Source organism: Perca fluviatilis, chromosome 9, assembly GCF_010015445.1.
Source record: "Perca fluviatilis chromosome 9, GENO_Pfluv_1.0, whole genome shotgun sequence".
In the NCBI taxonomy this organism is placed as follows: Eukaryota; Metazoa; Chordata; class Actinopteri; order Perciformes; family Percidae; genus Perca; species Perca fluviatilis.
In genome coordinates this window covers 36,694,100-36,721,099 of record NC_053120.1, presented here as the reverse complement: position 1 = coordinate 36,721,099, position 27,000 = coordinate 36,694,100, and the positions used below count along the sequence as shown (strand labels likewise).

General features: G+C 44.5%; 2 protein-coding genes across 3 annotated transcripts; both read right to left on the bottom strand.

Annotated features, from left to right (window-relative positions):
• Positions 1 to 200: 200 nt before the first annotated feature.
• On the bottom strand, positions 201 to 7,725 carry rsph4a (radial spoke head component 4A). Its single transcript, XM_039810322.1, has 7 exons — positions 7,480 to 7,725; positions 5,340 to 5,562; positions 4,851 to 5,120; positions 2,705 to 3,154; positions 1,490 to 1,634; positions 596 to 713; positions 201 to 488 (listed from the first exon to the last, which is right to left on the bottom strand). The coding sequence occupies exons 1-7, from the start codon at positions 7,566 to 7,568 to the stop codon at positions 257 to 259; spliced, it is 1,527 nt and encodes a 508-aa protein (XP_039666256.1). The 5' UTR covers positions 7,569 to 7,725; the 3' UTR covers positions 201 to 256.
• A 1,121-nt stretch (positions 7,726 to 8,846) lies between these two features.
• Positions 8,847 to 16,648, bottom strand: dohh (deoxyhypusine hydroxylase/monooxygenase). Of its 2 annotated transcripts, none has more exons than XM_039811841.1 (6): positions 16,519 to 16,648; positions 15,480 to 15,688; positions 13,970 to 14,137; positions 12,566 to 12,642; positions 10,457 to 10,712; positions 8,847 to 9,698 (listed from the first exon to the last, which is right to left on the bottom strand). In XM_039811841.1, exons 2-6 carry the CDS (start codon positions 15,583 to 15,585, stop codon positions 9,388 to 9,390), a joined length of 918 nt encoding a protein of 305 aa, XP_039667775.1. In that variant the 5' UTR covers positions 15,586 to 15,688; positions 16,519 to 16,648; the 3' UTR covers positions 8,847 to 9,387. The 2 variants fall into 2 exon arrangements, with proteins under 2 accessions (XP_039667775.1, XP_039667776.1); XM_039811842.1 differs by having other exon boundaries at positions 15,480 to 15,586; positions 16,519 to 16,645.
• Between the last annotated feature and the right edge of the window lie 10,352 nt (positions 16,649 to 27,000).

Genomic DNA, 27,000 nt, shown 5'->3' with positions numbered 1-27,000 from the left:
GTGTTGCACATGAACAGCAGCTGCAGATCAGTGAGCAAACCAAACGTAAAACACGGTTCCATAGTGCTGCTCGTGGTCCGAAACTCCACAGGACACCTTTTAGAGAACAATCAATGCCTCATCTTTGCACTGCAGCCTGTTCAGACATACAGAAGTAGATTTACCTGTGCTTACAACACCAAGCCACGTTGCTGAGTAAACTGATTTATTGGCCACTGACTCACAAATAAATACTTGAAATATAATATGTGTTTTATCAGTCGTCATCTTCCTCAGCCTCGTCTCCCGAGTCCTGCAGCTCTTCCTGGGCAGCTTGCTGCTCCTCCAAAGCTTCTTTCAGCACCTGCTCCTCCTCCAGCGACGGGTCCAGGGCCTCTGTGATTTCGGGCCCGCTGGGGTATTCTTTCTGTGGCAGCGGGGGGACAAGCGGGCTGTAGCCTTCCCCTGCATACTTCAGACCCCAGCCAACATAAATGTTCTCAAACTTCCTGAATGAAGATACAGGAAAGGGTTGTTTGTAAATTGCAACGCTGCCTTCAGGATACCGTGAGAGATCCAACAGAAGAACTCAGAGTATTCTGATCGGTTGACTTACTTTCCACAAGCATATGCACATGAGCCCGGCCAGAGGTTAGAGCGCAGCACAGCTACTGCATGCTGGGAGGTGAGAGTGGAGGACACCTTGGAGGTCCAGGGAGGAGTGCCAAACATTTCTGAAACACACAAATGTTAAAAAGACTTCAAGTTTTATATCAATAATTGGTTATCATGTTTTCCAAAAACAAATGAGATCATGTCAACTGTTGTATTGCTGTTTTGGTGCACTAGCACAACTGTATCTTTCCTACAAAGAGGCTTTCAGCAAACAGTCTGGAACATAGAGATGATGGCAGCAAGGGGAAGAGGTCACTGCCACTATTTTCCACTGATAGTTGCCTTTTATAAAATTTTAAACTCGCTTTGTGCGCAGGTAACCATAGAAACGACATAGAGGAAAACCAGCAGCTGATGAAAAGAATTGTGGATGAGCAGAGAACAGACAAATCATTAAAGAATAACAATCTCTGGGCTCAGATCAGCTTCAAAGTCCAGTTGAAAGTTCCAATAAACAATGCTTATGATATTAAGATGAATTATATCCTAACATATCACAACACGTATTGGTGAGCTGGAGCGGCCTGCGGAGGATCAGACTGGTGTGTGCGATGGGCGAAGATGGTGCCTGAAAGAACCTGAACTGCCTTGATTGTTGTTCAATTCTAAAATCTTGACTGTAGCCTATCAACATTTTTATCACCTCCTGACTCTTCGCTGGATTTTGGCAGCTGGACAGTCACAGGACACTGTTTGAGAGATTTTAGGGAGTAAATCTAACTAATCTAATCTAAAATCTAATCTAAAAAAGTGAAGGCAACAAGCCACCCGATGATCCCCAGTGGAAATGAAAACCTTTTGAAGTCGTCACTGCTTTGTAAAGTCAAAGACTGACCTGCATCCTGGGAGAGGGGGGTGAGCAGAGGGGGTCCGACTTCTGGCTCGGGCTCATCAGGCTCCTCTTCCTTCTCCTCCGCCTCTCCTTCCTCATTAGGGTCTTCTCCTGGCTTCACAGCCAGGTTCACCCAGGTACAGCGGCCCTAAAGCAGTCCACATCCACACATTAAAGGGGAACTAGGCAGTTTTTTTTAGCTTAATTTACCTTAACTGAACAGCTTCGGAGTCATTGGAATGGCTATATGACTTTTTCGGGTTGAATGGCGGTCGTCTCGCTTCCCCCTAGCGCCTGTGAGCGGAAAAAACATCCTTGCAATTTTGGGCCCGCGGGCCGCCGGCCTCAGCGTCCTGAAGTATCGCGTGATATCAGGTCTCGCCATGTAACGAATTTCTTCACGGCACTGCACACATCCAGGAACTGGCTAACAAGGTAGTGATGGAGTTTTTCACACTATCGTCATGGCTGAGCCGGCAAAAAAGACGCAAAAGCGAAAGAAAGGAAAAAAAAAAAAAAAAAAAAAAAAAAAAAAAAAAAAAAAAAAAAAAAAAAAAAAAAAAAAAAAAAAAATAGAAAAAAAAAAAAAAAAAAAAAAATGTAAAGTTTTGTTTTGTTTTTTTTTGTGCCCCCACACTTTGGGCAAAAAAAAAAAAAAAAAAAAAAAGAAAAAACCCAGAGGGGGGGGGGGGGCAACCCCAAAAAACCCCCCGGGGGTGGTGTTTTTTTTTTTTTTTTTTTTTTTTGTTTGTTTCTCCCGTTTTTTAGCCCTATTTCCTGGGAAACTCCCGTAATTTGCATGGCCCAAACTCCTTTATAAATAATTGGACCAATATTTTTGTCTAATGTTGACCAGTTGCCAGCTCTTGTATGAAACGCATCCTATTCACACAATCCAACCCCCACATCCCCCCACCCCCGGTCGCACCGCACAAATCTCCCGGATTTTGAAAACCAAATGTTGCTAAGGTATGCTGTCTACCTCAGTGGACATGGCTCCGTAGGTTCGTCAGCTTCTTTGAAAACAAATGCACATGGCCAGAGGGAGAAGATGGGAGGGGGGAGAGTCGCCAACGAGCTTTTACGACAGTGTTGCCAAATATCTATTCCGAAGCTGTAAGGGGGAGCTCTATAGAGAAACCTGCGAGCAGAAAGCGAGCAAACAGCGAAGAAATTGCCAAAACTGAGAGATGGCTGTATGCTTCCATCAGACCGTACCTGCTGCAGGATGTGCTGAACATGATGCACCCAGCTGGACAAACTCTCCGCCATGTCAGTAACCGGAAGGCCCTCAAAGTCAGGATTGGCTTCGTAGCTGTCCCGGGGAGACGTGTCTTCCTCATCGCCCTCCTCCTCCCCGGCCTGGAAGAAGCCCTGGGGGCTGACCTGTGTTCCGGCGGAGATGCGAGCGATCTGTGCTCTCAGGTAGTTGGCTTCATTCCCGGGGAAGGGCGGGTAGCTGGCCACCGGGTTGTCCAGCCGCCCCGTGAAGAATTTACGGATTTGGCGAGCAGCGGTGATCTGTGCAGGACTGACTGACGGGAGCTTCACCCAGGGAAGACCCGGCTCTTTGCACACGTAATAAACATACTTGTTAGCCCCTGTTCCCAGGGCCTCCTTCGGCACTTCTGGGAGGGGTTTATAGGTCGACTGAGGGAGAGGGTCCGTCTGAAAGCAAAGCCAGCACAAGACCAGAAACATAATTAATGTCACTGCTGTCCCTCCAAGAGATTAAGGGACACTCTGGATGAAGCTTTTCTATCTTTTGTTTTCACAAGACTTCAAACTAAATTCCATTTCATCACAGTTTGTGTTAAACATCTTAAATGAGAGGTACGATGAAATTATAGGGTAGGAAATACAAATCACAAGGGACAGTAAATAAATAGTTCACATTAAAAGCCTCCCAGGAAAGGGGAGCACTATTTAAGCTTTTAATGTGAAACACCCACAGGAAGTGCTGGGTTTCATTGACAGTAGCTAACAGCTCTATAAAAAAAAACAGCAGAGTAGATGTGATTGGGTGAGAACAGTGTTGTGTTAAGGCCGGGACACACAGGGCCGATAATCGGCCGTTGGACAGTCTGGCGAGGTCAGTGACTCGAGTCTGTTCGGTGTGTCGTCAGTCTGGGGGGGGCTGTCGGCGTTCATTTTGGCCGACTTGACATGTTCAGTCGGAGGCAGGGCAGTCGGGACTCACCCGGAAATGGCGAGCAGAATGAGCGTGACTAGAGTCTCTCAAAATCTGATGAAAATCTTTTAAACTGACCTTTGTTGAGCTGAAATGAAGACGGATTCAGCAACTGCACGGCCTATTTCTCGCTTAAAATGTTTTCAGAAACATGTTTCAGTGAACTATTTTAGTACAATATGAGATCGTATTCTGAACGAGCCGCCATGACAGTCTGGCTTTGAATTTCCGGAGAAAACAAACCCATGTGACGCGTTCGTCCAATCAGCTGCCGGTTTTCATTTCTTGGGCAACAATACAGATACTGCTGCTATGGAGACGTATTACATTTCTCAAGTCGGTGTCGTCTCAGTGTGTCCCGAGGCAGTTTTTTGGACCTCGGGGACCCGACTGATCATTTCGACTGGCTTTTCTGTCGACAGTCGGCCGTCTGGCTGGTGTGTCTTGGCTTTTACACTGATGGCAGTAATGCAGTAGACACGAACATCAGACTGAAGGCCTTTTTCATCTCCCAAATTGTACATCCTCGATTCCTCTTCGCAATACCTCCCCTCGATTCCTCTCCTGGTGTTTTAGTCCCGCCCACAGGCTATTAAATATGACGTGCAGGACAGCAGCATCGGCTGTTATTGTTTTGTCATATACTGTATTTTATGATTTCTGTCAGATGAGAAGAACAGTGTTCATGACAACTTCTATAACTACGTTGAATTCAGTTCACAACTTGACAGTGCAATAAAAATGTAGGGAGGTCTTATATCAGACCCGCATGGATACTACAGTCTCTGTAGGCTGCATTGTTTTTTAAATGATGTATTGTAATGATGTATGAGTGTGTTCTATAACAATTTACTTAAACCTTTCCATGATGCAGTAATGTCACTACAGCTGACATCATCGGACATTTAAGTAGCAAAACTATCCGTAGTTATAAACTGGACAGAGGAAACAGAACTTTTAGGAATTGGGACGTCCTTCAACGCGGCGCGCTGAGAATAATTTCCAGGTCAAAAGCCCGAGGATCGAGGAGTTGAGGAGGTACAAATTTGGGAAAGGAGAAAGGCCCTGAGGAAGTGCTGAGTTTGCTCATTTAAACAGGAGCCAATCAGAGAGCAGGAGCCTGGTTGTGTCTGAAGCTGGAGGGGAAATAGAGCAGATGAAGTGTGTGCTCACCTCGGTGTCTTCCGTCTCCGGCTCTGTCTCGTCTTCGTCGAGGCTGGGCTCCTCCTCTTCCTCCCCCTCTCTGTACTCTGCCTCAGCTACGATGTAGCTGCTTTCTGTGCCCAGAACCTTGCCCCACAGGCGGCAGCGCAGCAGCGCCTGCGACTCCACCAGCTGCTTGAGAGCAAGGAAGACCCTTTGTGTCTCCTCGCGACCCAGCCCCACCCCGGCCTGCTCCAGGTAGAAGCCCAGCTCGCTCACATTAGGGAGGGGCGTCTCCATCTGACCACACCAAGCAACAGTCTTATGAGTATTATTCATATTCTCTATGAGGTAACACTCTTAGTCAAATTCTCTATGAGTAATAGCCACACCATGTTGGTTCGGTACATGTCCAGGTAATCAGACATGTGATGCTAACAGTCAGACCTGTGCTGCACCCCTAGTGCATGTGTGTGTTTGTGTGTGTGTGCATGCATGTGTGCGTGCGTGCGACAGTACCAGTTCGTCCTCCTGGTCGGCGTCCTCCGGCCGGCTGAAGAGCGAGCGCTGCTGCTCCGCCAGCAGCTCAGCGGCGCTGGTCTCTGGGAGCTCTCTCAGGCTGCTCTGCTGTTCCTCCAACATGGCCCGCTTCACGTCGCGGCTCATATCCTCAATCACATCCACCACGTTGGGAGGATGCTCATCCATCACCTTCAGCAGCATCCCGGTCAGGTGGTCATAGCTGGAAGCAGGAAGAAGAACGTCTGGACCATCCATCATCTCAGACACTGATACATAAACATAACATGACCAATAAACACATATACAAATATGACTCTCCTCACTGAGAGGCAACATGGCTTTCTCCTGTTTAGGACTCTTTCTCTGGTTTCAATATAAACCTGAGACCCACTGAGAGCTTTCTTCACAGACACATGGAACTGAAACGTTTTCCCTCACTGATGACAATCATCAGGTTTCCTGCTTTTTACATGAAATGATTAGCTCAGTCAATTCATTGATAAGTCGCGGTCAACAGGAATCCTTTGAACATTTCAGCAAACCTTTAAAAGGTGCTCTAAGCGATGTTGGGTGACGGCACTTCTTGTTGACGTTCAAAGTATTGTCAAACAAAACGGAGGCTAGCTCGCCCCTCCCTCCTCCTCATCCCGTCCCATCCATTGAAATATATAAAATGGACCACCAGATCCCGTTGCTCTGGACGGAGACCAGTGAAGGATATTAGAAGCACTTTTCCGGTGATAGCTGAGCATTACTGCACAGCCTCCAACTGAGCTCAAAGACATAGATGTGACGTGAGCAACGTGTCTGAAAGTTGGAAGTCTTCTGGTAGCTGTGCCAAGAGAAATCGCAATCATTCCCAATCTTGCAGAGACGGAGAGCGTAGGTATATGTAAGGAGATAACATGGGCACAGGCTAATTATTGCTAACTAAAAAGTTAACATCAGTAAATAAACCTAAACAGCTAATGTAAGTCCAAACTGCCTGCGAGCTTCTCCTGTACTGTACGGTAATTCCTCTACTGTGCGATAGTAAGTAAGTTATGTGGTTATGACACAATCGTTAGCCTATTTTTACAAAAACTTCTGCTGCGGAGCCATAACGTGAGATACAAGGTAATGGAGCCTTTTATACATTGTCGTGTTTCTTTAGAAATAAACAATGGACAAATAAAGTCTTTAAACGCCGGATGTAAAGTTATTCGCTGTCAAAGTGGCGCCAAAATGAATGGCAGTCAATGGAATGCTAACGGGAGTTGATGGCTTGGTAGCATCAAAATGACGCCATATGAGGTACGCGTTCCGAGGAGAAGCTTACCCCCTTGGTCCGATCCCCCTCCCTTCCGTGCTTCCGCGCACTAACCCCCCCAACCCCCACCCCCAAATCCTTCTTGTCGGTTACTGGCTGGAACACTGTTTGCTATGTTTCATGGTGCAGGTTGGCGCAGTTTGTTTTTGTTGCCGTTTTGTGGAGCCAGGGCTGTCTCGCGTTTTTTTTTTTACACTGTGTTCAGGGGACAGGCAGCTATAGCGGATAGTGAGGAGATGTTTGCTGTATGTGACAAAAAAACGCGTGACATCACTAAGAGCACCTTTAACAACATATTTTATTAAATAATTTTTTTTTTTCAATTTCAACAGGAATTATTTTACACAATTTGATCTTGTCCTCCAAAACTGGGATGACATCAAATGTTTTCAGATTTTATTTTAGCACAGCTGAGAATATATATTAAGCAGAAATCCATGGGATTCTCAGCAAACTTCTTATGAAAATGTTCAATTATTGTTTTGTTATAACCTAGGTAAAAACAAATTCCATATAAAATGGATAAATGATACTTATTTTGCAGTAAAATATCTTTCTATAAAACAGATTTAAAAGTAATCCTGTTCTAATAGATCATATGACATGGTTTCATTAGGTCGGTCTGTGACCATTGACATATAGTCTGTGACACGTAGCAGTTTGTTGCGGTTTGAGGTTCTTTACATGCGCCGGCACCGGTACCGTAATTTCTTGAGTAGACGCGCAACGAAACCCAACTGGCGGCAGCCTACAGCGGGGATCACGGAACGTGCCGAAGCCAGCCGAGGGAGCTAGCGTTAGCTGAGTAGAGCTAACCCAGCTACTCACAGGTTCAGGTGGCTCTCCGTGCTGCTCTTCAACAGGAAGGCCTTGAACGAGGCCGCTGACTGCAGCCGCCGGCTGTCCTCGGACTCCATCTTTCTTCTCCTCCGTTTCTTTGTCTTCTCTTGTCTTCCAGCAGCTTCGACACACACACACAAACACACCGGCTAACGGCAGCCACAACAACTTCTGTTAGCACGCCAACTGCACCGTTGCTATGGTCACGGGAATACAACGGTTGCTAGGCTGCAAGAGCACCGCGAGCCCCTGCCTGGAGGGTTTTTGTTTTTATGATAAAAATGTATGATAAACATTAACACATATAAATCCAAAAATAATTCATACAAACAAATTGATGAATATAAAGGATAAATTATATATATATATATATAAAAAAAAAATATATATATATATATATATATATATATATATATATATATATATATATATATGTATATATATATATATATATATATATATATTTTTTTTTTTTTAAATACACCATAGAACAAGATTAACTAACATACATACACAAATAAAATCATATCCAGATTCTGGGGAGAAGCGCTGCAGTTTCCAAAATATTTTTTTGTTGTTTAACAAACTGTGGGACTTAAGGAAAGAATTTTGTTCTATGAGGAAATGTACTTTAGGCAGAAAATGTCTGTTTGTGAATACAAAATCTAGCATATGATGTGTGTGAATAATGAAATCAAATATTCAAGAGCTTTATTTTCTGTGTTACAAACAGACGTATCTTTAAGGTTAAAAACTACTGACAAGTACACTGTCCAAGACTGTCCCACAATCCTTTCCTCTGCCTAGACGAAATGTCCCACTCTGCCTCTGATTGGCCAGTAATCAAAGCCTTCGTTAGTTGGATTGGTTACGGTTAGGGTAAGATACCAGGATAAGCCAATCAGAGGCAGAGTAGGGCGGGACATGCCTTCACCGTCTGTGGAAAATAAATATTCTTGAAAAAAAAAAATATCGGTAAAAAAACAATAGAAAAACCAGGAAATGTAAGTTAGTATGTGGATACATTATTATTTCTGTTATCAAATAATAGTATCTGGTGTTCTTACTCTTTTTTCTATTTTATTTATATTTTTTGCTGCTTTTAAATGTCTTATGTATCCCTGTACGGTGTCCTTGAGTGCCGAGAAAGGGGCCTTTAAATAAAATGTATTATTATTATTATTACTCAACTTTGCTGAAAGGTCTACTTTGACTTTTCACCTTTCACCTTCATGTGGGGCACGTTCAATCTCAAAACGGTGTGTACCGTTGAACAACATATTTCCTCGTTTTGGTGGGTGTGTCTCAGAACCTGAGCTACAGGACTGAAGAGCTAAAAAGACTTGACGATAAAATGAATGTATACAGCATCATTTTAATTCGACAAACAGGAAAAATTTGAATACAAGATACAAAAACCTGCAGTAATCTAGTAACCAAGCAATCGGAGGAGCACGAGGGAATGAGATTTTACTAATGTTTTACGCTGTTGATCTCTGTAGCAGTTACAAGTTTAGAATGGACCAACATCCAGATAGATCTTTGGCTTGTATCTATGTGTGAGAGCAGAAAGAAGTGATCAGCTGTGGAGCAGCCTGGATCAGAACCTTTAGTTCTCTCTGAGTCCACTCTGTAGGACTGTATGATCACACTCAGCTCAGACGCAAACACAAGACAGAAACACGCCTTCAGAGGAAAAGCCTGTGAATGGATCCGTCACTCCTCCTACCTCCAGCCTGAATCGGAGCAGAGAAAGTGAGCAGTGATGATGCTAGCTTTGAGGATGTAGATGCTACGCTCTCACCGCCTGCCGCACGTTTGTGTGCTGAGTATCTTTCATACCGCAAAGCTCTTCTCTCTGCCGGGCTGGGGTAGTGACCGTGTTGACGGAGCCTTTTAGCCCTGTAACCGGACCAGTCCGTCCGCATACTGGAACTGCTCGCTGTTTTCGTACTCCAGCATATCCAGAGCCACCTCGCAGCTCTCCTTGACTACGCGTTCGCCGTCTCCACGGTAACGCTGCAGAACGGCCAGACACTCCTCTCTACCAATGGAGCCGAGGGCCTCTGCCGCCTCGTGTCGGACCATGGGGTTCTCCCCGGAGCGCTCCAGAGCGGCGCGCAGGGCCGGGAAGGCCGCCGGGTGCTGCATCTGCCCCAGGACGTAGCCGATTTCATGACGGAACAGAGCGCTGGAGCACTGCAGGCCTGGACACAGACACACGGAGACACAGAGGACACAGAGACACAGACACACAGAGAGACACAGACACAGACACACGGAGACACAGAGGACACAGAGAGACACAGACACACGGAGACACAGAGGACACAGAGACACAGAGGACACAGACACACAGAGGAGACAGACACACAGAGGACACACAGAGTGATATACAAATTGAATGTGTCTGTATGTTAAAAGTATCCTACTTTGAAAATTAACAATTGTTGAAATGATATGGAAATGCACATTGTGGATTTTATTTGATAGACCTAATAATGTCAAGACTGTGTCCTATAGCCTATCTCTTCGGCCATAGGACACAAATTAGACATCATGAGGCTGGGACCCTTTCTGGGAGGACATTTCAGTTACTGGACCTCTCCCCATTTTATGAGTAACATTTTGAAGTAGTGCTCACATATGGCTTTTGTGAACTGGGCCCCTGGACTACTATTGACCATGGTCCTGGGTCACATTCATGAGGAAAGACTCAGGGAAAGTCGAATTTGGAGCTCGGTTGTTGGGCACTGGTCTTAGTTTAAGGACAGCACCAGCTTTGTCAGGCGTGTGCACAGTAACACGGAAACCTTTATTTCAGACCATGAAAATTCCCTTCCAATAAAGTCATGAGCTGCTCAGCAACTAAAGTGTCTGAGCTCCTTGAAATGGTGGCCCAGGATTCTAATTCATAGTGTGATCATGAAATTAATTGTGCTGCGTGGATGCTGCGGTATCCTACCGTCTCCCAGTGCCAGCACCGCCTCCTCGTTGCCCAGGTTACGCAGGGCAAACATGGCACGGTAGCGCTCAAACAGTGGCAGGCTTTCATCCAACAGGATGGAGCGCAGCTCAGGCACACTCCTCCTCAGGGCTGGAGGGGCCGGGTCCACCGAGCAGTACGGGTTCTTATCGGTGCTGCCGTCGTCCAGCTGTGTGTCTCCTCCAGCCTGCAGCCACTCCAGCCGCCGCACAGCCAGCTGACATGTCTCAGCCACCTGCAGAGAGAACACACACAGGGTCACACACAGGGACACACACACACAAAGAGAGACAGACACACACACACACACAGGGAGACACACACATGGACAGAGACAGACACACACACACACACACACACACACAAAGAGAGACAGACACATACACACACACAGGGAGACACACACACGGACAGAGACACACACACACACACACACACACACACACACAAAGACACACACACCGACACACACACACAAGGACACACACACACACACACACACACACACACACACACAAATTATACAAGGTTCCAAGCAGGTTGTAATTGTCCGGCCTACTGATATTATTATTATTATTATTATTATCATCATCATAATTATTAGACTTCAGCTCTGAAAGTATGCAGAGCTCAGAAACGCAGAAACACCTACAGACAATCAGAAGTCTCCCCACTACTCAGGTAACACAAAAAGCCTGGTGGCGCTCAAACAGCCACTTTTCCATTTGCTCAATAAGTCATAAACCCTATGTGACAGAAATTATATTTTTTGAGATTGATAACCACACATCTTTTGGTGCCGGCCATACAGTTTCCCTCCAGTTTGAATGAAGTCTGAAGCTTTGAAACTTTTCGCAGCCATCCAAGTTTGTTTCCATCTTTACACATTAAAGTTCGGACCGAGGGCGCACAGAAGTGAACCCTTTTCCCTACGAGCCGTTCTGAGGTCGCTGTTAAATCCAGAGCCATTCTGGCCCACGCTCAACAAGCTTTTTATTAAAAGGTGCTCTAATGGTGCGTTCTTTTTGTCCACCGAAGTCGTTTTACGAGTTGTTTTCCGGAGTTACGACCCGGAAGTTGCAAAAAGAACGCCCCCGAGGTCGTATTTACGACTCGTCAAGTCGTCTGAACTCAGAGGACCCCGAGCTCACTTTCAAAGATGGCTACGTCGTGCATCACACGTAGTAAACATTATGGTTATCTACAATTTTAAGCACTTTTGTCTTTGTTGTAACCAAATGAAGAAGTCGTACACATAGCACTGTATACTGCTACCTATAGGCATGTCGCTACAGTCTTATTAGGAGTTAAATACCGCCTGATTAGTTATTTTGTAGCTTGTGCAGCTGAAATTGGCTAGAGACGCTCGGTTGCTATATGACAACAACGGCTTTAAGCCGAGTCTTGAGCAGAAAGCAGAGCAGTAGCCTAACGTTAACGTTAATCAAAATATTATTTTCATGTATCAAACTGTGAAATATATGTGTGTAATATGTCAATAACTGGGTGAATAGAATCCTAAATGTTACTAAAAATGTTACAAAAATCCATCTTTTCTCCGACTCGTAGTATTGTGTGACAAAAAGAATGCAACAACCCGCGGTTATTCGTTTTTCGACACGGATGTGACGTCACGCTCGAGCTACTAGTCGCGATTACAAGACAAAAAGAACGCACCATAAGCCATGTTGGGTGACGTCACTTCTTGTTGACGTTCGAAGTATTGTCAAACAAAACGGAGGCTAGCTCGCCCCTCCCTCCTCCTCATCCCATCCCCTCCCCCTCCCTTCCCCCAAATCCTTCTCGTCGGTTATTGGCTGGAACACTGTTTGTTATGTTTGGTGGTGCAGGTTGGGTCGCAGTATGTTTTTTTTCAGTTTGTGGATCCTGGGCTGTCTACAGAGATTGCATTTTTTGTACAGTGTGTTCAGGGAACAGGCAGCTAGCGGATAGTGAGGAGATGTTTGCTGTATGTGACAAAAAATGTTGTAGCCTAAAAAACGCGTGACATCGCTTACAGCACCTTTTAAGGGATTTATTGGCTGACAACGCTGCCTCGCTAGTTTCAGGCTCAGTATGATGTCCTACCTCTATGACAGGATCCTGACTGTACTCTTTCAGGAGGTCCAGAACCACAGGATCACCAATCGCTCCCAGAGCCTCCCCTGCAGACACACAGACACACACACACAGACACAGACCCCCACACACACACACAGATCAGAAGTAACCTGGTTAGTATCCTGTCAATCACTGAGGAGTAAAACATGTGTTCTGTAATGAGATGTGACGGTGCGTATGAAGAGTCGGAACACTACCAAACACACATACTGAGTGTGTACTTCTTAATTTGAGGAACATTACAGTCTACTCACACACACACTGAAGGACAATCAATGTGCGTTTTATGCCTGTGTGTTCAGAGTTATGACTTCCAGGAAGAGAAAGAGTAGAATCGGCCTCGCGTCTCTGTCCCATTCTGGCTTTGGTGTTCCCATGAGCACCGAGAAATCAGCTCATTGACATGATAAATACTAGTGACCCGGTTGTTATTTGCTCAGGCGCTGTCTACAAAACCAGCAACAGGAAACGCTACATTTACTACCACTTAGCTGCTCATTTCTCTCTCTCAATAATAACAGGCTGGCATCAAAGGCATCAAACCACCAACCTCCTGATCTGAATATTCAGCCACACATTTCTGCATAGGGTTGGGTATCGTTTGGATTTAAATTGTATTTTTATTATTTTTCTTGAAAAACTGAAAAATGACATCAAAGAAAGGCTCTTTTATAGAGTTTGATTTATTTGAAAATGATTTAAATGTAACAATATATTAACGTTTTAAAGTACTTAAATATATAATAAGGCATTTTAAATGCACTAAAAGCTAGCTAGCTAACGATAGACTAGCAGAGCGAGTGTAATATGTTTACTATTTGCAATGCGATCACGTACAGTGAAAGGTTAATATGCTTTTACATCCGTTCTGGTGAGCCCAGAGGGAAAATATGGCATTTTAAAAGTATTATATATTTTTTTTTAATGTCACCTCCGTCGAGGTTCCGAGCGAGCTGAGGCAATACTAAAAGGTCACATGAAAACCTGCAGACTACTGATTGGTCGGAGGGAATTGTCACTAATCACTGCGTCATCATTGCTAGCGACAGACGGGGGTGTCCTGAACAAACCCGCCATTTTTAAATAGTTTAGCCAGTGGGGTTTTTTTTTTTGCTGACTCCAGCTTCTTTTGAAACAAAATGTGTCTTCTGGCTGTGGCAAACAGCCACATGCCGAGAATCAAAAACAACACACATTCGACGTTCTGTGTGTGTGTGTGTGTCGCGTTGTCGCTATGACGACCAGCCACGCTCGCCTCAGGCATGAGGCGGTACTAAATCTGCAACGAAAAAAGGAGGACGGGGCACCGCAGCCGAGTCGAGCCGGGGAGGTACCATGTAGTGGAAAAACGCCATTAGTGCACATGTTTACCTGCTTCGTGGCGGACCATGGGTTCCTGCTGTGTGTCTCTGAGGACTGCAGTCAAAGGGGGTATGGCCCGGGTGTCCTGCATCTGTCCCAGGCAGTAAGCCAGCTCGTGCTTCAGCAGGGCCGAGTCATCGGTGAAGGCTTTACTGATCCAGTCTACAGCTTCAGCTCCTAAGTCACAGGTTACAGCACCAATCAGCTCACAGTAGTCAGCCAACACAGGTTACAGCACCAATCAGCTCACAGCAGTCAGCCAACACAAGTTACAGCACCAATCAGCTCACAGCAGTCAGCCAACACAGGTTACAGCACCAATCAGCTCGCAGCAGTCAGCCAACACAAGTTACAGCACCAATCAGCTCACAGCAGTCAGCCAACACAGGTTACAGCACCAATCAGCTCGCAGCAGTCAGCCAACACAGGTTACAGCACCAATCAGCTCACACAACACAACGCATCACAAACACTCCCTGTTCTCGGTTTGGTTGATTTGAGAACATGTCATAACTAGTGCTGTCAGTCGATTAAAATATTTAATCGCGATTAATCGCATTAATATCATAGTTAACTCGCAATTAATCGCATATTTTTATCTATTCTAAATGTCCCTTGATTTCTTTTTGTCCCATTATTTTTTCTCATTTTAATGCTCTTATCAACATGGAAAAGCGGATCGGCTTGCTTTGTGCTTTTGTCGCCTGGCATTGACGAGGGGGCGGAGAATTGGCATCAGCTGTGTGCTTGGCCATCAGCTGTGTGCTCGGCCATCAGATGTGTGCTCGGCCGTAAAGTGGTATTTCAGACTGGACATGCTGCGATGATAGCTCAGTTCACAACGACAAAACACACAGATCAATTTGGTTTTGTCAATGGAACCATTTGGCAACTTTTTTAAAGTAAACTTTCCATTCAGAATCTTATTGGCATCCATGTCGGCATCTCGCGCTCGCCTTCCACTCAAAACATAACGTTAGCCTGCTACTCTTTGGCCGGCTCGCAAGCCCAAACAAGTGTGTGTGGCGTGCCTGTCTTGTTTCCGGTCTAGCTAGATCCGGTGCGGTGTTGTAGTTTTTCTAACGTTACTAGCTGTTGCAACAACTGAAAAGAATTGACGCCGTTAAAATGAGTTTGCGTTAACGCCGTTAATAACGCGTTTAACTGACAGCACTATTCATAACAGAGTCACGTTAAATGTGTTTTCACAGAACTGTGTTCCTGATAAAAGCAAATAGCTCGAATTAAGAGGTAAAATAAGTAATTAACTTTCACTATTAATACGTCTCATTTGAGTGAACATTTTTGTTTACAGGATATTCAACATTTCAACCCTGGTTTCATTAAAAGACATTTGTTCTTTCAAAGATTTGACTCCTTTCTTCCCAGGGCTTGTATAAAGTAGGGGGACCCCCATAAATGATCTAAGGAGTCTGATTGGACTGCCTTCATTCTAGTTCTTATTTTTAAATGCTCAGCCTGTTCATGGATGTGTGTTGGATTGTTGGACGTGCGATACCTCCCAGGTTCTTCAGGGTGAATAAGGCTCTGAAGCGCCGGGTCAGGTCCACTCCAGGGTCCACCAGAACCTGTCCCACCGCCACCACCTGGTCCACACTGGCCATTCTGCCGCACAGGGAGACACACAGCCGGGGGGGTGTCTTCAGTCTGGAACACTCCTTCTTTAGCTAAATGTCTCAAACTGCTGAGCTGATTAGCGATGTGACGCTGCAGACAGTCGAATGGATCAAAGGAAAATCAGAGTCCATTCATTCAGTTGTCACTTTTAAGAAAAAGGTCCAAAACATTACCTTGTTGTGCTGCTTTTCCTCATCCTAACATTACATTAGTAGTATTATTATATAATAATAATAATAATAATAATATATAATTATTGATAATAGGTGGGTTTTGGACTGTTGATCAGAACAATACATTTGATAACATCACTAGGAATCACAGTTTAACTCCATTGGGAAGCAGGTGGGTAAAGTGGCAGGTCTGCGTGGTTATCCAGCTGAGAGACCACAGTAGAATACGATAAAGTGAGCTTATAAACTAAGCTGAAAGAAATAACTGGTGAACCATTTGAAGGACTAACATCAATACACATATTTTCTCTGAAATGTCATCAGACAAAAAGTTGCTCAGAGATAATATGAAATCATCGCCCAGTTCATCAAACTACTGATCCAGGTCTATTGATGGGAGAGCCACACAGGCCGACTGTCACATGGACTGTCATCGATCTGGGCTACCAGCCACGTTTCAGGCTGACGTCACAGGGGTCGTGACGTCAACAACCGTGGTTACAGAACGCTGAGACCCCAAATCACTTATGCTGCACCACGACTCAATCCATGTGTACTGTAAGCGTAGCTATGTGCGCATGCGCAGAACCGCGAATAGAGTTTATTAAACCATAAAACGGTAGCCCGGGTGAAGCTAACTGTTAGCTTCCGTCTCCTAAATTTAGGTAACCCTCCCTCACAGCTAGCTGACGTAACACACACACATACACACACACATACATACACGCGCGCGGGGCTCTGGCTAACCTTTGGGTCCACAGGTGACGTTAGAAACAGCTGCTGCGGGACCACCGGTGTGTTCAGTGTGTTCGGTGCCGCGGCTGCGCGTAGGCGTCCTGTTGCAACTTCCGCTGGCAGGACCAGGTTCCGGGTTGACCTTTCAGAATAAAATACTGAAAAACACTACATTTAAAAAGTCTTAGTAAAATGAACAAATAAATAAGAGGACTCGTTGTTTTTATCAGCCAACATAAAATGAAATGCCTCATGTTCTAGTCATCTATTAAACAATGAGATAGAGAAAACTACCCAGAATGCATCACAGCATCAGTTCATCTGACTATGCGTTAGAAGATGACAGACTAAAGGCAATATAATGACCATTTTAAATTCTTAAAAGTGAGGGACAAGTTCTATTGTAAGCCATGTTCATGATAATCATGCGTTAGACATTAACACTCTTATTTCATTCAATCCCTATGTTAATACTTGTATTATTATTTTTTACGTTTTAAAGGAACACGCCGATTTATTGGGAATTTAGCTTATTCACCGTAACCCCCAGAGTTAGACAAGTCGATACATACCCTTCTCATCTCCTTGCGTGCTGTAAAGCTGTCTGACGGCTCCAGCAGCATCAGCCCATAACAGAACAGGCAGGTGAATGGTTCCAGTAATCCTACTGCTCCGAATAAGTGACAAAATACGCCAACATGTTCCTATTTACATGTTGTGATTTGTAGAGTACTAGCGTGTACAAAAACAACATAACATGAGACACAGCCGTCTTCTAACCGTAAACAAACCGGGAACTATATTCTCGGAAGGGGGAGGAATATAGTACTTGGGCGGAGTGATATGCTCGCAGCAAGCCTGTCTGAGAATATAGTTCCCGGTTTGTTTACAGATAGAAGATGGCTGTGTTATATGTTACGGTTTTTTGTAGCTCACTGTGACTCTACAAATCATAACAGTAAATAAGGAACATGTTGGCGTTATTTTTCACTTTTGTCAGAACAGTAGGCTGAGTTGAACCAGTTACCTGCAGGATCTGTGCTGGGCTAAGCTAATGCTGGAGCCGTCAGACAGCCTTACAGCATGCACGGAGATGAGAAGGGTATGTATCGACTTGTCTTACTCTGAGGGTTACGGTGAATAAGCTAAATTCCAAATAAATCGGCGTGTTCCTTTAAAGCACACATGCAAAGTCCACTAACAGGTGTAACTGTTAGCAGAGTATGCAGCATCCCCTTTAAAGGGTCAGTTGAAACGTTTGTTCAGTGTGGTTGAGTGAGATATTCTCCAGAGTCACTGAGTGTGTTTACATGCACAGTAGTAACCGGGGTTCAGTGAATAACTGGTTCTCCCTGTATACATGAGCGGGGAAGAATGACGGAGTAGAGGTTACGCTTACGCATTGTTTTCACGGATGGGATTGCCCCGCTTCCCAGCATTGCATGCTAGTCAGCTTGCCACCAGTTTCTCTTCACTGACACAAGCAAAGAAAACAGTCTACACCCTCCTACAATCGCAATGGCTGCAGCTGATTGGACGAACGCATCATGTGGGGCTGGCTGCTCCCGAATTTCAAAACCGACCATAATGGCGGCTCGTTCGATGTTTTTGAAAACATTTTAAGCGAGAAATACGCCATGCAGCTGATGAATCTGTCTTCGACAAAGGTCAGTTTAAAAGATTTTCGTCAGCTTTTGAGAGGCAGCGAGCTGAGCCGGCCGCTCGCATTTGCATAAAGTTGGCTGGATTCAACTTATGGCGAATGAGGTGCGGGCGACTCGACGCCCCGCTTCTCCAAAGTCCCTGCGACGCTACCAGAATGCATTGCATGGCTGCTCACATAGAAATAAATGGGTAAAGCGGAAATGACACTGACAATGGACGTACTATAACTATCCTTCGGTACGATAGGTAGCGCTCTGCCAACGTGCAACTGGTCAGAATAAGAGTTTTTCTTCCGGTTGACCTATGTCAAAATTATAACACAAAACTACACTAAATTAGTCACATTTAACAACATAATGTTTCATTCACACACGCTTGTCACAGCGTAGAGCATAGTGCTCTAGCCAGATGTCTGAGAACTTCTTCGGCTCATTATCTGTAACCAGCGCCGGGTGGAATTAGCAAGCTAGCTAACAAACGTTAACGTTAGCCAGCAGCCGCAGAGGGGGCTGTTAGGTCCCTCCACTTCTTTGCCGAGACACAGCGTTTACAGCCCCGGAGACTCCCGGTGTCTGCTGCTGTCTCGGCAGGGAGTGAAAGAGACGGACCGAATGCTCTGTGCTCCGCTGCTGATCCGCTGTTTTGTTGTATCATAGCAACGGTTTCCACTAAACCTGTTTGAGTCGTGACTCACTTGGATCTTTCACCCGTGTCTTTAAATTAACCCATGAGTCGCGAGTCTCTAGTATCATTAACTCAGATCAGTTCAACAGATCAATCTAAAATGATAACAGCGCCACACACAAACCTCTTGCAACATTAGCTGCTACTAGTCCTAGCCATCTTAGCTGCCAAAAGCTTTATAACTTACAATTTCGTAGGCAACCACAACTCCACAAGTCAACTCAAGCGACTGAGTGAGCAGAGACAGCCCGAGATTAGGAACTTCCCGCAGAGCTGGAAACATTGCAAGCTCACAGACCATGGGACTCATGAGTCATGAGCTCGAGTAATCGAGTCAGTCAGTCAGTCGCGCGAATCAGCCGGCTACGCTGTCATGAGTGGATCTGTAGAGTGAAGTCTCTCCTCGAGTCAGGGTGAAAAGCAAATCCTCAACAAAAGCCATTCTTTCACTTCTGAAATAAATGTTCTACTAGGCCTACTGTAGGTTTGGTGTATAAATGTAGTATATTAAAATGCAATTAGGTCAAGCAGACAGTCCGAACCATTGCAAGCTCGGTAGACCATGGGACTCATGAGCTCTTGAGTCCTCGAGTCAGTCGAATCAGCCGGCTACGTTGTCATGTGTGGATCTGTAGCAGACGAGCGAGTACGGTTTCTCCTCGAGTCAGGGTGAACAACAAAAGTCATTCTTTCACTTCTGAAATAACATGCTTATAGGTTATAGGTTTGGTGTATAGATGTAGCATATCAAAATTAGGTTGATCGATAAAAAAAAAAAAAAAAGATGTAATTCACTGCGGGCATTTCTCCGTTCCTGTTTCTATTAAAGCCGGTAACATGGCAGACTGAAAAATAGCAGATCTGAAATAGTGAGTCTGCACCAAGTGAATCCACAGAACTTCCTACTACGTTAGTGGTTAGAGACAATGGGCTAGGACTGAGTTTCCTTTGCGATTTAGCAATACTAACTCAAGTGACTCAAGTGACTCGCACAACCCGGATCAGTTTAGTGAGTGACTCAGAATAACCTGAATCCTTAGCAAGTTTGCCAGGCCTATAGTTTCCACCATAGACAGTATATAAACTGGACCAACAAATCCCGTTGCTCTGGACGGAGACCAGTGAAGGATGTTAGAAGCACTTTTCCGGTGAGCGCTGAGTTTTACTTCGCAGCCTCCAACTGAGAGAGACGATGTAAATGTGACGTGAGCAACCTGTCTGAAAGTTGGAAGTCTTCTGGTAGCTGTGCCAAGAGAAATCTCAATCATTCCCAATCTTACAGAGACAGAGAGCGTAGGTATATGTAAGGAGATAACATAGGCACAGGCTAATTATTGCTAACTGAAATGCTAGTTAACATTAGTAATTAAACTAAAACAGCTAATGTAAGTCGAAACTGCCTGGGAGCTTCTCCTGTACTATACAGTAATTCCTCTACTATGCGACAGTAAGTTGCTTGGTTATGACACAATCCTTAGCCTATTTTTATAAAAACGTCTGTTACGGAGCCATAACGTGAGATACAAGGTAATGGAGCCTTTTATACATTGTCGTGTTTCTTTAGAAATAAACAATGGACAAATAGAGTCTTTATATGCTTCAGATGTAAATCAGATGTAATTCGCTGTCAAAGTGACGTCAAAATGAATGGCAGTCAATGGGATGGTGATTGTTTGGTAGCATCAAAATGGCGCTGATGATAATTTCCGGGTCAGAAAACGGAAACCACCGCAGCAGAGTGGGAATGGGGCGCGATATTACGAATCCCACTATGGCCACGCCAAGACCCGCCCTTCAATAGCATTCACACACTACTATTGGCCAGGCGTCCATGCTAACACGTACAGGTCCTATCCCCTGACCAATCCCCTAACCCTAACCTTAACCACTCGAGGTGAAATGCCTAACCCTAACCAATCAAGCTGCTTCGTAGGGCGGGTCTTGGCGTGGCCATAGTGGGATTCGTAATTTTGCGAATGGGGCAGACATAACCTACGGAGCATGTGCAGATGTGTAACATGTATGCATAACCCGGTTACTAAAGGAGTTATCTAGCTCAGTTAACCAGGGTATGAGAACTCCGATTTTAACCCTGATGGTAAGGTGTTTACGTGATTTAATCCCTGAGGGTGTTAGTTACAGTAGATAGCGCTGGGCGGCCCCCAGTCTGTAGAAGCAGGCAGGAGTACCAACACTGATCAAGCTAAGCAATGTCCTGCTGTGGACGGGGGCAGCAGCTGTGTTACCTAACCCTACAAGGGCTTAATTTGAGCCGGAACACGCCGGAACATGTTCTGCCACATCCAACGTTGGATCCGGAACCTTTTTTTAATTGTATCCGGTTCCTCCTGTGTCACTATATGAAAAATTAATCGCCTAAATGAAAAAAAGAAATGACTGTTTCTGTAGTGTTCAATGTTGTTATCTGTCTTGTCAGTCTTTATTCCCCCATTGAAGTTCCACAAAAATTTTGTGTTTGCATTTTCAATGCGTTTTGAGGTGAATTTTCAGGGTAGGCCTAAGACAGGGGGGAGAGGGACGGAAGGAGGGGAGGCACTTCAAGTGACCCATTGCTTGCGCTGGTTGAGATTGCTGTTAGCCTCGTTTCACTCAGTGGAAAAATGTCAAAAAGACAACAAAGTTTGCTTAACTTGTTCAAATACGCTGGCCAGTCGTATCCCAAAAATCGTTTCCGCCGATGAAGAATGTGGAGACATTACATTTTGTACCCATGCAGTGCATGTTCTGAAATTGAAATAAACAATGCCCTGATGTACACACAGCGTTGTTCAGGTTTTTTCAGTCAGAGAAGCTACGTAGGAAGTGTAATTTTATTTTTGTTCCATTTTGAGTCGCTCAAACCACCCCCACTCTGCGCTCCGGGACCTCCCACTTTACAAATTAAGCACTGATCCTAACCCTGCACTAACTATAGAAGTACCTCATACGAACACACTTCTAAACATCTGACAGAGATGGAGTTGGTGAGGCTAGTCTCGGATAGCCAGACCTTCCTCCACAGAGCTGCGGCGGAAGGTCTGGAGCTATCCCGACTATGGTGAGGCTGACAGGAAAGAGGAGGATCAAACAGATCAGTTTCTTCCCCAAAAATACAGTGGACACTTTACTCGTCTCATGCATATCACTGTAAAATCTACAACAAGTAGATCTTACTTAAATCGATTGCCCTGAAAGTTAAGTAACTATAACTGGTAGTCTTAACTTATGTTATGTTATAACATCTTGTTAGTTGACTGAAAGTTTAGTTGTACTTTGTGACTCTGTTCCAACTTTAAAAAATAGCAAGAAAATTAGGTTGTTCTTTCTAAGTGTGGTGTGTTGGATCAGACACTGTATTGCAGACTGGATTCAACATGTATATTTAATAACATAAATCACACAAATTACAAGCACAAAATAGCTATGCTAAATATAGGCTACATAAATTATTATCCATGGTATGTTGTAGGCTATGTGATAGGCTGATTCTGCATTTGACAGTTTCTTTCTATGGTTTAAGTAAGAGTGTAAGACAAGTATTTTGACACTGAATAGCAGCAAATGTGCACATCGGCCTATCAATTTAAAAGCAGTTTGGCCCCTGGGATAAGGCTTTTATTGTGAATTTATTCTGGGCGGAAGTGTTTTTCTTGCTGCTGCTGGCGGATCTGTGACTTGACTGTGGTCCTCTGGAGCAGCAGCAGCAGCAGCAGCAGCAGCGGAACTGATAGGATGAGAGGAGCCAGTGCTGGATCAAACTGATCTGTTCCACCGGTGTACCCTCGGTGCTGCACAGTCTACCGCCCGGCCCGGCACGGCCCGGCCCACCGCTGTTCGACGCTCCTCCCCGCCGCTTGATCCCCTCGATCCTGTTTGTGTCGGAACCTGTGCTGGAGGATGCGACGGGCCCGCGGTGCTCTGCGCACTGTGAAAACATCGATCAGCTGGAGCGTCAACAACCAGAATCGATCGGACTAATCGGATCACATATACGCTAGTATCATTTAGGCTATATTATTATTATTATATAAGTCAGAGGGAATAAGGCGTCGTGCAGGCAGCGTCGGTGTCGGACACCCCTCCATCCTCTCTCTGCCAGGTATGAAACAACAATAGGAGTCCTGATGTGTTAGACAGAAACATCTGGAAGGCTGTGCTCGGCTCTACACTGTTTGCATGTTCAAAGCTGCTGGGAGCACATATTATGGTCTGTGTTGGGCTCAGCCTGCAGCCCCACATGGACACATGGCTCCATCACTGCTCTGTCCATCACAGCTCCACCTGCACGGCTGCACCCACTACACCGCCCCAGCTCTCAACATCTGGAAACACTGTAGGATACATTCAAATATAAATAGAGTCACTTATTATAGTTAATGACATAATAATTGACATCATAAACAGAGTTAATATTCTGATTGACATGGAAACTACATATACACTCAATGGCCGCTTTATTAGGTACACCAGTAACATCTATTGCAACTCAACCCTACAGTTCTGCCATAAATTCTTCCATTACCAAGTTTATAATGTTGAGTTGGTTTTTAAAAAAAATGGTTTTAGCACAATTTATCATTCAGACATACAGAACAAATTCCACAATATGTGCCAGGTAATGTCACATGGTGCAGATAAACACATTGAACAAGAACAAAAACCTTCTCCCACCCCCCACCCTCTGTGGTCTCGGGGAAAACAAAAGAAAAAAACAGAAATCCCACCTTGCCTAGTCTCTAGTTCTCCTCTAGTTCATGTGGCGTTGAGGACATTAGGTCTGATATTTGTGCTTCTGTGTTTTTCCATAGGTTGATAGTCTATGATTTGGCTTTGTTAATCCTTGCTGTAGAGAGTTCGAGCATGACTATGTCTAGGAAATACGCCAACCACTGTTTAATACAAAGCGAGTGTGTGTGTGTGTGGGGGTAATGTTGAGTCTTGAACATTGTTAGAGAGGTATAAGTTTAGTCAGAAGTATGTTATTGAATGGAGGTGTTGATAATACATAACTATGATTTCAAACATCACGGAACATGAATAACTGTTGGGTTGTATTTAGTCTTTATCCTTCTGTCCACTTCCTGGATTGCTCAAGTGCCGCAGGAAATTATATTATTATTAATTATAATAATAATAATACATTTTATTTGGCGGACACCTTTCTAGATACACAAGGACATCTTACATGTTTAAGAGGGCATAAAAAAAAGAAAATACAATAGAATACATTTAGCTTCATAGAAATACATTTCTAAATTGACAACATCTGAAAAGTGCTAAGAGACGTCAGAAAAGCAGTAAAGAAATGTGTGTCGGGAGGGTTTCTATGGCGATGCAGTACTATGAAGACTGAAAGGTAGGCCTTAAAAAGGTAGGCCTTTAACTTTTTTTTTTTATGAATTGACTGTGTCTGCTCGTCGAATGTGGGAGGGGAGGGCATTCCAGAGTCTTGGTGCAGTCTGCCGGGTGCATGTCTTTTCCGTTTCCTTCGGCTTTCTTTGTGTTGGAATTTTAAATTCGGTGGATTTATGCAACCTGATCTCACAGAATTCCGTGAAATGAACACGGCCCCTTAACTCAAAATCTGTGGCAGTTTCACGGGAATCGCTAAACATTCCGTGACGGGCCCACGGAAGAATTCTGTGAAAGGAAAACGGATCGCCAAAAATTCTGTGATGGGCCCACGGAAGAATTCCGTTAAATAAACATGGCCCCTTAAGTTAAGGAAAAGGTCAGGGCTTACGGTTCTGTGACACGCGGGAAAAACGGGACGGTTGGGTTCAGGAAAAGAAGAAAGCGACTATAGGAAACGTGACACGAACCCCGGTCTCCTGGGTGAAAGTCCTGTGTTTGACCATCCCAACCAACCTCCTTTCATACTACTCGCTACCGTAGTCACTCTCATTGACTTTACATTGGCAGTGTTTTCCGTGGTGGCCACACGGAATTTTGACACATTCCGTGCCACCACCACGTAATGAGCTGTTAACAGTTCGTGATCATTTCACGGAATTCTGTGAGACCAGGCTGAATGATGAGGACCAGCCTATGGTTAACTGCTCCTCAGATCTCTGCAGGGTAAATCCAGACAGCTAGCTAGACTATCTGTCCTATCGGAGTTTTCTCTCGCACGACTATTTTGCAGCGGCTCTGTGCGGAGTTTAGCACCTCCCATGACGATTCTGATTGGTTAAAAGAAATGACATTAAACCAGAGCACGTTTTCCTCCCATCCCCGAATGCTGCGTGGAGTAGCCAGACCCTCATTCAGCGCGCTTTGGAGGAGGGTCTGGCAAAGCGAGACTAGGTTGCATTAGACTGTACAAGTGTCCCTAATAAAGTGGCCCCTGAGTGTATTTAACACGCAGATAAACGATGATCAGAATAGGAAAAGTAAAATGAAAAAAAATTAAGATATAATCAAATAAGAAAGTTATTCATTGTGCCCGTGCTTCTAATACCTGTTTTGTGTTTTCTCGTGGACTATCATCCTCATATTTCCTCATATTTCTCTCATATTTCCATATATGATTTCACTCCAGACCTTTCCTCTGCTACTCCTGTCAGCATCCACTGCTGCACTTTCAGCTCCAGGAGAAACAAAGAAAGGCCTTGATGATGGCTCCGTATATGGCACGGATGGTTACTATGGTGACAGTGATTCACCAGCTGATATGAATATATCCAAAAGAGCTTTAATCTGTGGCGGTGTCCTCAGTGTTCCTCTATAAACAGATAATCCCTTAGAGCTGCTGTGACAGCACGCTTTCGCTGTCACTGAGCTGTTCTCTGCACCTTGATGCTTAAAGCACACTGCTTTATTCACCTCACAGAGGGAGGAAGGTTGGGAAATACATGACATGCTGACATTTGGACAAAGTCAACAGTCCCAGCACTTACCTGACACCTACTCCTGGCATGAACAGATCCAAGGTTCAGTGGCTACATGCAGTGTTGGGAAAGTTCACTTTCTACATGAACTAGTTCAAAGTTCAGTTCACAAATTTTAAAATGAACTAGTTCAGTTCATAGTTCATACTTCAACATTTTGAACTAAGTTCACAGTTCCAAAAATGAACTAGCTCATAGTTCTTTTTTTTCCATATGTTGCCACAAGGTATTATTTTTCAAAATTATTGCCACAGCCCACAAATAGAACCACAGACAGCAATTATTTGATCAGTTTTAACATTAAAATTTTGCGTCAGATTTCATCTTCATATCCAATCAGTTCAACGTGCCGTCTCAGGTTTGCTGTGGATGGGACTGAAGTGCGGATTTTCTTTTTGAAAGCCGGCGGGCAAAGTTTGCACAGAAATGTACGATTTTTCACATCCTCACCGACCTTTAACCATAAAACTGGTTTAAATGATCATACGACGCCTCTTTGCTGCTTGGTGGCTGTTTTGCCAGATTGGGTGTTTTTTCCGCTACATATTAAGGCCTGTTTACGGTGTGTTTTAGCCAGGTTTTGGCCTGGAAGGCTCTATAGAAATCTGGCACCCTGTTGAACAAAGTTAAACTTGAGAGAGCGTGCCGTTCACAGACACCAGGATGAACGAGTTCACAGTATCGTTCATCAGGCAGTAATACGGTACGTTCAGTTCACGTTCGCCCAAAATATGAACGAGTTCATGAACTATCGTTCAATGAACGTGTAGGGCACAACACTGGCTACATGTCCAGTCGATCAGATTTCTCTACTCCTGCAAATATTTGATCAATTTCCACAAGACTTCTCCAGATATGTCTGTGTGAACTTACAGCAGGTTGGAGGCTATCTGTGGGATAACCTTCAATGGGAAGGTTGGTGGTGTGTGAATGTGTTTATCTGGTGAGCAGGTTATGCCTTGTATGGCAGCCTAACCAGTGTGTCAATGGTTCCTGTACTGTGTGAAAGCACTTTGAGTAGTCTTTAAGACTAGAAAAGCGGTGGCAGTCCATTTACATACTTTAGTCCAAATTTGGCTGCATTTCATTTTAGTTTCCATGTGGACATGAAAATATGTGTGAGATTTTGAATCTTTGTTAACCTAGACATAATTGTGTGTGATAAATTCAATTCAATTTTATTTATAGTATCAAATCATAACAAGAGTTATCTCGAGACACTTTACAGATAGAGTAGGTCTAGACCATACTCTAT

What these genes read in the sequence shown, in the direction of transcription:
- dohh (XM_039811841.1), bottom strand. Translation starts at nt 15,585, where the DNA reads ATGGCCAGTGTGGACCAGGTGGTGGCGGTGGGACAGGTTCTGGTGGAC. An exon ending in CACCCTGAAGAACCTGGGAG is followed by an intron (nt 14,138 to 15,479) that starts GTATCGCACGTC and finishes CCTGTGACTTAG; the next exon opens with GAGCTGAAGCTGTAGACTGG. An exon ending in CATGGTCCGCCACGAAGCAG is followed by an intron (nt 12,643 to 13,969) that starts GTAAACATGTGC and finishes GTGTGTCTGCAG; the next exon opens with GGGAGGCTCTGGGAGCGATT.
- rsph4a (XM_039810322.1), bottom strand. Translation starts at nt 7,568, where the DNA reads ATGGAGTCCGAGGACAGCCGGCGGCTGCAGTCAGCGGCCTCGTTCAAG. An exon ending in CCGACCAGGAGGACGAACTG is followed by an intron (nt 5,121 to 5,339) that starts GTACTGTCGCAC and finishes TGGTGTGGTCAG; the next exon opens with ATGGAGACGCCCCTCCCTAA. An exon ending in TTCAGCACATCCTGCAGCAG is followed by an intron (nt 1,635 to 2,704) that starts GTACGGTCTGAT and finishes GGACTGCTTTAG; the next exon opens with GGCCGCTGTACCTGGGTGAA.